The sequence below is a fragment of the Trichechus manatus genome, unplaced genomic scaffold (assembly GCF_000243295.1).
Source record: "Trichechus manatus latirostris isolate Lorelei unplaced genomic scaffold, TriManLat1.0 scaffold00047, whole genome shotgun sequence".
Classification (NCBI taxonomy): Eukaryota; Metazoa; Chordata; class Mammalia; order Sirenia; family Trichechidae; genus Trichechus; species Trichechus manatus.
This window is the reverse complement of record NW_004443983.1, coordinates 9,258,352-9,270,808: the sequence shown is the minus strand read 5'-3', so window position 1 is coordinate 9,270,808 and position 12,457 is coordinate 9,258,352. Positions and strand designations below refer to the sequence as shown.

At 39.4% G+C, this 12,457-nt stretch overlaps 1 protein-coding gene across 1 annotated transcript in view; it reads right to left on the bottom strand.

Moving 5' to 3' along the window:
* Positions 1–12,457, bottom strand: part of REEP5 (receptor accessory protein 5) — a 55,870-nt gene that overhangs the window by 3,824 nt on the left and 39,589 nt on the right. The window contains exon 4 of the mRNA XM_004376990.2: positions 5,192–5,360. Coding sequence (XP_004377047.1) covers positions 5,192–5,360 — 169 coding nt within the window. The remainder of the gene's footprint in view (positions 1–5,191; positions 5,361–12,457) is intronic.

Genomic DNA, 12,457 nt, shown 5'->3' with positions numbered 1-12,457 from the left:
GTAGATGCAAAAACTCTACAACAAAATACTAGCAAAACTAATCCAACAGCGTATTAAAAGGATTATTATACCACGCCCAAGTGGGATTTATCCCAGGAATGCAAGAGTAGTTCAACATTAGAAAATCCATCAGTATAAGATACCACATGATCTCAATTGACACAGAAAAAGCATCTGACAAAATCCAACACACTTTCATGATAAAAACACATAAGCAGCTAAGAATAGAAAGGCCCTTCCTCCACCTGATAAAGGGTATGTATGAAAGAACCACAGCTAACATCATACTCAATGGTGAAAGACTTAACAAGACTAAGATGCCCCCTTTCACCACTGCTATTTAACATTGTATTGGAAGATCTAGCCAGAGCAATTAGGGTGAAAAAAAAGGAAAGAAAAGGCATCCAAAATGGAAAGGACGAAGAAAAATTATCTCTATTTGCAGTTGATATGATCCTGTATGTAGAAAACCCAAAAGAATCTACAAGAAAGCTACTAGAGCTAATAAATTCTGCATATTTGCAGTATACAAACTGAACATACAAAAGTCAATTAGTCCAGTTTCTATAAATCAGCAATGAGTAATCCAAAAAGGAAATTAAGAAAGCAATTCCATTTACAATAGCATCTAAAGGAATAAAATACTTAGGAATAAATATAACCCAGGAGGTGAAAAATCTGTGCACTGGAAACTATAAAACATTACAGAAAGAAATTAAAGACCTAAATTAACAGAAGGATGTACATGTTTATGTACTGGAATGCAGTATCATTAAGATGACAGTAATATCCAAAGTGATCCTAATTCAATGCAATCCCTATCAAAATCCCAAAACATGTTTTGCAAAAATGTAAAAGTCAATCCTCAAATTCATATAGAACTGCAGGAGGTCCCAAATAGACAAAACAATCTTGCAAGCTTAGTACAAAGCTACAGTAAATCAAAACAGTGCAGGTGGCATAAGAACAGACATACAGACCTAAGGAATAGAACTGAAATTCCAGGAATAAACCTATACATCTGTGGCTGATTTTTTACAAGGGTGCCAAGTCCATTGAGCAAGGAAGAATTGTCTCTTCAATAAATGGTGCTGGGACAACTGGATTTACACATGCAAAAAAATGAAGTTGGATCCCTATCTCACACCACATAGAAAAATTAACTCAAAATGGATCAATGACCTAAATACAAAAGCTAAAATCATTAATCTCTTGGTAGAAAAATATAGGAGTAAATCTTTATAATCTTGGATTTGGCAATGGATTCCTAGACACCAAAAACACAGGCAATAAAAGAATACATAAACTGGACTTTATAAAAACCAAAAACTTTTATGCATCAAAGGACACTATCAAGAAAGTGAAAAGACAACCCACAGGATGACGCAGTGGTTAAGCATTTGGCTACTAATGGGAAGACTGGTGGTTCGAAGCCACCAGCCGCTCTGTGGGAGAAAGATGTGGCAGTCTGCTTCCGTAAAGATTTCAGCCTTGGAAACCCTATGGGGCAGTTCTACTCTGTCCTACAGGGATGCTGTGAGTCGGAACTGACTTGACAGCAGTTTGGTTTTGATATCTGATAAGGGTTTAATTTTCAGAATATGTAAAGAATTCCTACAACTCAACAACAAAAAAACCCAATTTTAAAAATGGGCAAAGGACTTGAATAGACATTTCACCATAGAAGATAACAAATGACAATAAGCACATGAAAAGATGTTCCCACATCAACAAATCATTTAAAAAAAAAAAAAACCCACTGTGGAAATAGATAGTGGTGATGGTTTCACAACATAGTGAATGTAATTAATGCCACTGAATGGTACACTTAAAAATGGTTAAAATGGCAAATGGTATGTATCTTTTACCACAATAAATAAAAGATTTAAAACAAAAATAAACTGGCAATTCCAAAGTGGAAGGATATGAAGGCTACAAGTTAGAAAACACTTAAAATCTTAGAAAAATTTATTGAAGACTAGAACTGTGTGCCCAAAAATAAGACTCCAGTGGGGAGAGATGTCTGTGAGGGAAAAATGGGGTGAACACATCACCACTAGATGTCAGTGCTGCTGGAGGACTGTCTTGGCAGGGATCTTATTTCCCCAGTGATCAGGCCCCCTCTAATCTCCCACATTTTAATTACCAGAGAGCTCTAAAAGATCCCCTATTCTATGCCCATCTCGCACTTTTCTCCAATTTCTAAAACACTTATGTCCTCTGGAACTCAAGACCCATCAGCAGCAGCAGCAGCAGCAAAGTCTACTTTATTCTCCCTCATCCATTTCTCCAAATCTGGCTGTCCCGAGGGCATTGTTTTCCTGTAGCCCTCTCAAGTGGTGGCTGTTTCTTCCCCCATGACCCTAGTACCGCTGGGTCTGGAGGTCTGGTAGGTGTTGTTTTTGTTTTTCATTGCCACTTTGAGAATCTCATGTCAACAGATTATATCTCCACTAGCCTTCCTTTTTTCCATTCATCTCTGACCCCTGGGCTCTCCCTCATTTTTTCAAGATTTTAGCTTCTAATTTACTGTTACTCTCTAACACCACTCCTGTTTTAATTATTGGTGATTTCACTATCCATATAGAGCTAAATGATTCTTCCAATACTCTGACCTCTTAGTTCCTCCCCTCCAATAACCTTTATATTCCATCCTAACACAGTGTCATGGTTTGAGTTATGTCCCCCCAAAAATGTGTGTATCCATTTGGCTGGGCCATGATTCTCCGAATTGTGTGGTTGGCCTCCATTTTGTGATTGTAATTTTATGTTAAAAAGAGGATTAGGGTGGGATTGTAACACCACCTTTACTCAGGTCACATCCCTGATCAATGTAAAGGGAGTTTCCCTGGGGTGTGGCCTGCACCACCTTTTATCTCTCAAGAGATAAAAGGAAAAGGAAGCAAGCAGAGAGTTGGGGACCTCATACCATCAAGAAAGCAGTGCCGGGAGCAGAGCACATCCTTTGCAGAGAAGCTCCTAATCTGGGGGAACACCAAACAGAAGAAGGCTGACAGAGAAAAAGCCTTCCCCTGGAGCTGATGCCCTGAATTTGGACTTTTAGCTTACTTTGACTGTGAGGAAATAAACTTCTCTTCGTTAAAACCATCCACTTGTGGTATTTCTGTTGTAGCAGCACTAGGTAACTAAGACACACAGCCACTCACTCCCACAATCCTTGTCATTTCCAATAACTCCAATCTTGCCATAATCTCAATGGCAAACATGCCACTCTTGGGCTACCAGCACTTATCTTTGCAGCTCACTCCCTGTAACCATCCTGATCCAGAGTTCCTCACCCAACCTGGTTTTATGATCCATTGATCCTACCACTACCTTTTTCACTGTTCCTCATTTTTCATATGTCCTCACTTCCCTCTTTACCCAGTTTAAATTCCACAAACGTTAAAACCACTCCCTAGTCCCACTCTCACTTTGTAGTTTATGCTTAACAAAATCACAACCTTGACACAACTTTCGCCTATTCTACAGCTGCATCCATGTAGCTGAATGTGGCTGGAGAAAATCACACCAACTGGGTTCACTTTAAATTCATAAACCCAGACCTCAAGTGAGCTCTTAATGCTGCCTGCAATCATAGGACACTGTCCTGGTCCATTCACTCTCCACTATTCTAGAACACAGGCCAGCAAACTACAGCCACACTCATTCATTTATGTATTGTCTATGGCTGCTTTCGCACTACAATGACATAGCTGAGTATTCGTAACAGAGAAATTATGGCCCACAAAACCTAAAATATTTATTATCTGATCCTTGACTGAAAAATTTTGCCAACTCCCATCCTGGACGACTATTTCATATCTTCTCCTCTTTCCATCACTTCCTTCTCCATCTTCATCTCAACTGACTTTCCTACTTTACCAAGAAGTTTACAGCAATCAGAAAATCACTTCTATAAGCTCCCACCATCACATATATCCACCCACTATCATCTGTACTCATAAATCCTGATTTCCCTCCTGTCCATATAGAAAAACTATTCCTGTACCCCTGACCAGTCCCTCTGTACGCTAGAGCCTGTCTCCTCTGGCTTACTCAGGGACAGAACTCCAGCAACTCATCTCACATGTATCATTTTTTGCTCTCTAATGGATCACTCCCATTAATTTTCAAGCATACTTTGAATTTCCTACCCTAAAAAAAAGGAAAAGTCATTCCCAGACCCCAGTTCATTTTTCCAGTTATAGCCCCATTCTTCTGCTCTGTTTTGCAGGAAATTCTCAAAGAGTTGTCTATATTCACTAATGCCTTTCCTCCCATTCTATCAAATCTATTCCAGTTAGGATTTTGCTCCCACCACTCTACAAAATCTGTTTTGTCAAGAAGACTAGTGCCTTCCTCATTGCTAAATCAAGTGGTCAGTTCTCAGTCCTTATTATCTTGACCTGTCTGCAGCATGTGACACAATTGATAACTCCCTCTCTCTTTGAAATTTCCTTCACTTGGCCCCAAAATACCACACCATCATGATTTTCTTGTTACCTCAACTGGCCACTTCCTATCAGTCTGCTTTGCTTGTTTGTTTTCATCTCCCTAATCTCTAAATTGGAGGCTACAAGGGCTCAGTCTTTGGACCTTTTTTCTACCTGCACTCACTTTCTTAGTGATCTCATTCAGTCTCATACTTAATAAATCACCTATAAGTTTATGACTCCCAAATTTATATCCCCAGTCCAGACTGTCTCTTGAACTGTAGATGCCTATATCCATCTGGCTATTTGACTGCTCCATACAGGTATCTAATAGACATCTCAAACTTACCATGTTCTTTACTTTCCCCTCTAAACCTGTTCTACTCAGTCTTCCTCAGCTCAATGGCAATTCTGTCCTTCCACCTGTTTAGGCTAAAAGCCTTGGCCTTCTAGACTCCTCTCTCTCATACTCCACACCTGATCCATAAGCAAATCCTTTTGGTTCTAACTGCAAAATATATCAAGAATTCAGTGACTTTTTAGCTCCTCTTCTACCCCTATGAACATTAAATGTTGCATGAAAGAAGAATCTTGGAAAAAGTAAAGAGCAACAACTAATGTCTGGAAAGAAATCCCTGAGTAGCCTTGGCAGTTAGCTGAGGAAAGCTAACAGGACAAGATCAGGAAGCCTGCCATTTGGGCCTAGTATATCACATCTCCTTTCACATGTAAACCACGCTGTCCCTGAGTCTTACCTTCTTTAGTGATGGCATCTGCAGTCTCTTTGGCTTTGTCTTTCAGATCCTTCATCACACTATCTACCTGGCACTCATGCTTCAGAAAGAAAGGACGGATGATGCGCTTGTAGAGCAGTTCAGCCCCGTTAGAAGGGCTCGGTGCCATGCACCACACCAGGAAGCCACACTGCAAATAAGAATCAGCGTTAGTAACAGGAGAAAACACACCATCCACCACCACTCCCGGAATGATCATTGATTTTCTCCAATGGCATGTCCAGTGTTTTCTGTAGGCTACAGGTGGCCTTTTCTTAGATGGAAAAAAAAAGTGAAATATATGTAGAGTCCCTGGGTGGTGCAAACAGTTAACCCACTTTGCTGCTAACTGAAAATTGGAGGTTCGAGTCCACCAGAGGTGCCTCAGAAGAAAGTCCTGACAATCTACTTCTGAAAAATCAGCTACTGAAAACCTTATGGAGCACAGTTCCACTGTGACACACATAGGGTCGCCATTAGCCAGAATCAACTCCACAGTTACTAGTTTTTGGTTTGAGGAATAGCTGAGACTGAAAAAGGAATACAAAAGGCCCACCAGCTTAACTTCCTTCCTAACTTGGACCACTTTTTAGTTTATAGCTGTAAGAGGCTTTTATTAATTATAACTCTTAAAAATCAATTTTAGGGGAGGGAGGGAGAGGGACATTCACTAACTAGGTAGTATACAAGAATCATCTTAGGTGAAGGGAAGGACAAACACAATACAGGAGAAGTCAGCACAACTGGACTAAACCAAAAACTAAGAAGTTTCTTGAACACAACCAAACACTTCAAGGGACAGAATAGCAGGGGCTAGGGTCTGGGGACCATGGTATCAGGGGACATCTAGATCAAAAGGCATAACAAAGTTTATTAATAAAATGTTCTGCATCCCACTTTGGTGAGTGGCATCTGGGGTCTTAAAAGCGTGCAAGCGGCCATCTAAGATGCATCAACTGGTCCCAGGTGACTTGGAGCAAAGGCGAATGAAGAAGACCAAAGACACAAGGAAAATATTAGCCCAGGAGACAAAAGGGCCACATAAACCAGAGACTTCATCAGCCTGAGAGCAGAAGAACTAGATGGTGCCCAGCTACCACCAATGACCGCACTGACAGGGAACACAACAGAGAGTCCCTAATGGAACATGGGAAAAGGGGGGTCCAGAACTCAAATTCATGTAAAAAGACCAGACTTAATGGTCTGACTGAGACTGGAGGAACCCTTGAAGCCATGGCCCCCAGATGCTCTGTTAACCCGGAACTAAAACCATTCCCAAAGCCCACTCTTCAGACAAAGATTAGACTGATCTATAAAACATAAAATTATACTCATGAAGAGTGTGCTTCTTAGTTCAAGCAGATACACGAGACCAAATGGGCGGCTCCTGTCCGGAGGCAGGATGAGAAGGCAGAAAGGAAAAGGAGCTGTTAGGATGGACACGGGAAACCCAGGGTGGAAAGGGGAGTGTGCTATCACATTACAGCAATGTAACTAGTATCACATAACAATATGTGTATGAATTTTTATATAAGAAATTAACTTGAGCTATAAACTTTCACCTAAAGCACAATAAAATAAATAAAAAGTGAGAATCAATTTTAAAAAGCATTAATACATATCTCCATGTATAAAGCACTGTACAGATAAGCCTAAAATCTATGACTTGTTCTCCATAGGTTTATCTTGGTGGGTTTGTCACATTTATTCATTCTGTTATAGAAACGATACCTGGCTATTCTTAAATTATCCAAGAATAATTATCTCAGTTTTTGATAGGTTTTTAGCCTTCGAGGACTCTTTATAGTCAGCTACTCATCGTCTTTCACCTTCAATGCAGATATTATTCCTAACTCTTTCTTTATGGCTCTACTTTGCCATTGAAATTAAAAAAAAAAAAAAAATTGGTGAGAATTCTGCCTTTGTTAACTTAAAAGCAAGAATTATAACACTACGTCTAAAATTTTGTTGCTGTGTATTCAAATAATAAATACCAACTCAGCACTTCAAGTCATCCAAGCAGTTTAATCCTCCATAAAATAAAAGCAAAAACGAGAATACTCAGAGTGATGTGCTTATTTCCCTAGGAAGTCCAATAAACAACATTCTACATATCTTAGTTTAAAAGACTATAACTATATCATGCTCCACACAGACTGAGTCTATATCTTCATTTTCTACAAATTCTCCTTAAAGTAAAAACCTTTCACCTTCTTATGCCTTAAATTTAGGTCTACAGCCTTGGTCCTTGTTATTCCAAACCAAGGAATTCATTCAAATAATCAGGAAACTACAATGCCTTTCTAAGATAGAGCTTTCAAGTTTGCTGTAGAGATGCAAAGCTGTTAAGGGGCTTACACTAGTAACAGAGAATTGGGCCTAAAATGCACATATTTGTACCCAGAAGTTCACTGCATCAGCACCATGTTGGCTCTGAGAAACTTGTATTACACTTTGAACTTGTACTAACTCAAAATACAAATCACAACAACATGCAAAAAAAATAAAGTACCCAGGAATAAATTTAACCGGGGAGGTGAAAGACTTGTACACAGAAAGCTATAAAACATATTGAAAGAAACTAGGGAAGACCTGAATAAATGGAAAGACAACACACGTTCATGGGCTGGAAGGATCAATATAGTTAAGATGTCAATACTCCCCAAAGCAATCTATAAATTCAAAGAAATCCTTACCAAAATTCCAACAGCCTTCTTTGCAAAAATGGAAAAGCCAGTCCTCATGTGGGAGGGCACAGGACCCTGAATAGCCAAAGCAATCTTGAAGAATAAAGTAGGACTCATACTTCTTACTTTAAAACATACTATAAAGCTATAGTAATCAAGCAATGTTCAAGCAAAACTGTATTAGAAAACACCATAAAATACTCATAAGTAGAATCAGTGACTATAACAGCTATAAAGAAAAATTATCTCTATATATTCCCAAAAGGTTGAGAATTTCTGGATTAGAGGAACTACGTAGCCTGCTTTCCAAATGCAGAGCATTTAACCAAAAGCAATCCATTGCCACAATCTCCAAGTTACGATTTTAAGCCAGCCCTCCTTTCACTCCTCCTACCCTAGATGTCTGACAGATACCAAAGCTTGTGTACTGAGCTCAGCTCCTAGAAAACAGGATGTTCAGAGTTAGGAAAGCAAAGGAAGGAAAAGGATAGCAGTAAGAAAGAGAAGAGCAAAATTCAGACTAGCCATCTAGTGGTCTCAGTACACGTGCAGTAATGCTATGTACGTGAATATGCAGGTCCCTGGGTGGTGCAAACAGTTTGCACTCGGCTGGTAACCAGAAGGTTGGTGGTTCGAACCTACCTAATGGCTCCGCAGAAGAAAAGGCCTGACAATAAAGATTCTACACCACCAGGGCTCCTGCTTCCATAAAGATTACAGCCAAGGAAACCTTAGGGAGCAGTTCTATTCTGTAACACATGGCGTTGTCATGAGTTGAAATTGACTCCGTGGCGATAGACGACAACAACAACATAAATATGCAACCACTTAAAAACTCAGACCTTGCAGATACACAATGGTAGAATAAGAGCTTCTGCTAAAGGTCCAGGCCCTGAAATGGAGTCAGCTCCTTGAGATACCCTCGGTATATGTGGTTAGTTGCATGTTTACACTTAAATTTTCCCAGCTACTCTGCTCTAGTCTCTTCTAGGCTCGAGCGGCTGCGGCTATCCTAGTAAATAATAAGATATTGCCAGAAAGAACCTTAGCTTTCTGAGCTACACAACTGCATTAACCCTAAATAAGAGAACTAAAAAAACCCAAACCCACTGCCATTCAGTAGATTCTGATTCATAGTGACCCTATAGGACAGACAGAACTACCTCATAGGGTTTCCAAGGAGCGGCTTTGGATTCGAACTGCCGACCTTTTGGTTAGCAGCCTGAGCTCTTAACTACTGTGCCACGGGGATCCAGAATGGAGAACTATGTGACTATATTTTTCACTGGCTTTAGCTTTCATTTTCTCTGCTTAATGCCAGTTAATTACTAGCACATGTTGCAGGCCATTTCTCTGGCTAACATTTCCCCCTGTAAGGCCTTTTTGTTTCCGTTTTTTGATTGTGGAAAAAATACATATAACAAGACATTTGGCCTTTTGGTTTTTAATATCCCAACTTAATACAATGATTTTTCAGTGGCTGCTTACATAGGAAACACTAATACATACATACCCAAAATTCAATACATTTTTAATAAAACGATGTGCAGGGAAAGTCTTAACATTCTTGACAGAATATCAGAATCCCATCTAGACATTTGATAAAGCATGCAGAGTGTCAAAGGAGGTGTGCTGTGCATTACTGCATAGAAAGCAATAGCTTCTTACCAACTACACTGAACTATTTGGAGAGCAGACAGTTGTTTTTAGCTCTAACATTTTAATAATATTTGTTACTTAGAAATAGATATTTTTCTCTGTGTTTTGTTTAATATTTAGGAAACTGGTTGGAAGTTCTAGATTGACATGTAATGCATTTTAATTTTTCCCATTTAAAACAGTAGAAAATAAGCTCCTGGTGGTTATTCTATATAGAATGTCTGATTTTCAGGAGGGGAGTATTAATAGAGAAACAGATGACCATACTATCATAACCATAAGTATCAAGATGAAATGGAAATGACTCACTGGATTCAGGACCAGGAGAGTTGGGGTCTATTTTATGACTTTAGGAAAGTCAGACTTAAGCTAAGAGTCAATTTTCTCTTCTGCAGGATTTTATGAAAGTCATAAATTAGTGTTCTTAAAGAAAGTAAGAGGCAGTGCTGGAAGTACTCACTTTATGCCAAGAAATCTGGAAGACAGCTACCTGGCCAACTGACTGGAAGAGATCTGTATTTATGCCTATTCCCAAGAAAGGTGATCCCACCGAATGCAGAAAATATTGAACAACATCATTAATATGACATGCCAGTAAAATTTTGCTGAAGATCATTCAAAAGTGGTTGCAGCAGTATATTGACAGGGAATTGCCAGAAATTCAAGCCAGATTCAGAGGAGGATGTGGAACCAGGGATATCACTGCTGATGTCAGATGGATCCTAGCTGAAAGCAGAGAATACCAGAAAGATGTTTACCTGTGTTTTATTGACTGTGTAAAGGCATTCGACTATGTGGATCATAACAAATTATGGATAACATTGCGAAGAACAGGAATTCCAGAACACTTAATTGTGCTCATGAGGAACCTGTACACATATCAAGAGGCAGCTGTTCAAACAGAACAAGGGGATACTGCATAGTTTAAAGTCAGAAAAGGTGTGTGTCAGGGTTGTATTCTTTCACCATACCTATTTGATATGTTTGCTGAGCAAATAATCCAAGAAGCTGGACTATATGAAGAAAAACAGGGCATCAGGATTGGAGGAAGACTTGTTAACAACCTGCGTTATACAGACGACACAACCTTGCTTGCTGAAAATGAAGAAAACTTGAAGCACTTACTGATGAAGATCAAAGACCACAGCCTTCAGTGTGGATTACACCTCAACATAAAGAAAACAAAAATCCTCACAGCTGGACCAATAAGCAACATCATGACAAATGGGGAAAAGATTGAAGTTGTCAAGGATTTCATTTTATTTGGATCCATAATCATCACCCATGGAAAGAACAGTCAAGAAATCAAAAGACGCATTGCACTGCACAACTCTGCTGCAAAAGACCTCTTTAAAGTGTTGAAAAGCAAAGATGTCATCTTGGAGACTAAGGTGCGCCTGACCCAAGCCATGGTGTTTTCAGTCGCCTCCTATGCACGTGAAAGCTGGACGATGAATAAGGAAGACCGAAGAAGAATTGACGCCTTTGAATTGTGGTGTTGGGAAGAATATTGAATATACCAAGGACTGCCAAAAGAACAAGCAAATCTGTCCTGGAAGAAATACAACCAGAATGCTCCTTAGAAGCAAGGATGGTGAGACTACGTCTCACATACTTTGGACATGTTGTCAGGAGGGATCAGTCCCTGGAGAAGGACATCATGCTTAGTATAGTAGAGGGTCAGGGAAAAAGAGGAAGACCCTCAATAAGATGGATTGACACAGTGGCTGCAACAATGGGCTTAAGCATAACAACGATTGTGAAGATGGCACAGGACTAGGCAGTGTTTTGTTCTGTTGTACACAGGGCCACTATGAGTTGGAACTGACTCGATGGCACCTAACAACAACAAAGAAAGTAAACAAATATACAGGATAGTAGTAGTATTACCAAGTCCTAAAGTTCTTACTGTTGTTGAAAATCTATGAAACATTATCTGCCTAGCAAATACCAACCCTTCAGCAATACAGGTGAGCAGATTATCTTTTCTGGGTGAAATAAGGTAAAACTACCAGCCAGCACAGAGTCAAATGTCTACATATTTGTACCTTTCTGATGTGATTACTTTGTAGGCTATACTCCAGACTGTTAATTCCATTCTTTCAGATACCTGCAGGTTATTATCTTGAGACAGTAAAATAATTACTGCTCCCTAACTACATCCTTAGCTTTTTCTAATTCTCAAATGAAATAATATTCTAGTATTAAATATAAAGTTAATTACTATTCAACTCTTAAAAGTGATATTCAGCTTCCAGCTTTTCAAACTCTCTCTTCTTAATTTACTTAACTATATTCTACAACCCAGGACTACCCTTAGTTTGTTAAAGTCACGCGCACAGATCTGGCCGTCCTTTTGATCATGCTGTCCTCAAAGTGCCAGCTGATGACATTCCCAAGGGCAACCACAAGCCCGCTCTTACGTGTAATTTAAAGAGCCTATGTTATTTTAGCCGGACTCTTGGCACTATTAGCACTGAATCCTTAAATTACAAATAAAATCAAGCCAGATAATGCTATCTGTGATTTTAATGCCATGGTCACTGGATTTCCCCCCACAAGAGGTTATTCCCAGGTAGGGATATGCTCATTATGCAAAGTTATGGTACTATCCTGGTCAGAACTGAGAGGTAATGCTAGAAAAAACAGATTTCAACACTGACATCCTGATAATGTTTTAATGACTTGATCAGAAACATAAATCTTAGGAAGCTTTTGCAGGGTAGCCACAAGAATAGTGATGGACTAAATTTAAATTCAAAACAGGCTGTTCAGTTCTGGCAAAATGGCGCTCTAGGCAGAAGCACCATGCCGTCCCTCCACTGCAAAGATCTGAAAAACTAGGCCAAACAGAGAATACAACAATCCTGAAACCCTAAAACATCAAATGAAGAGATAAAGA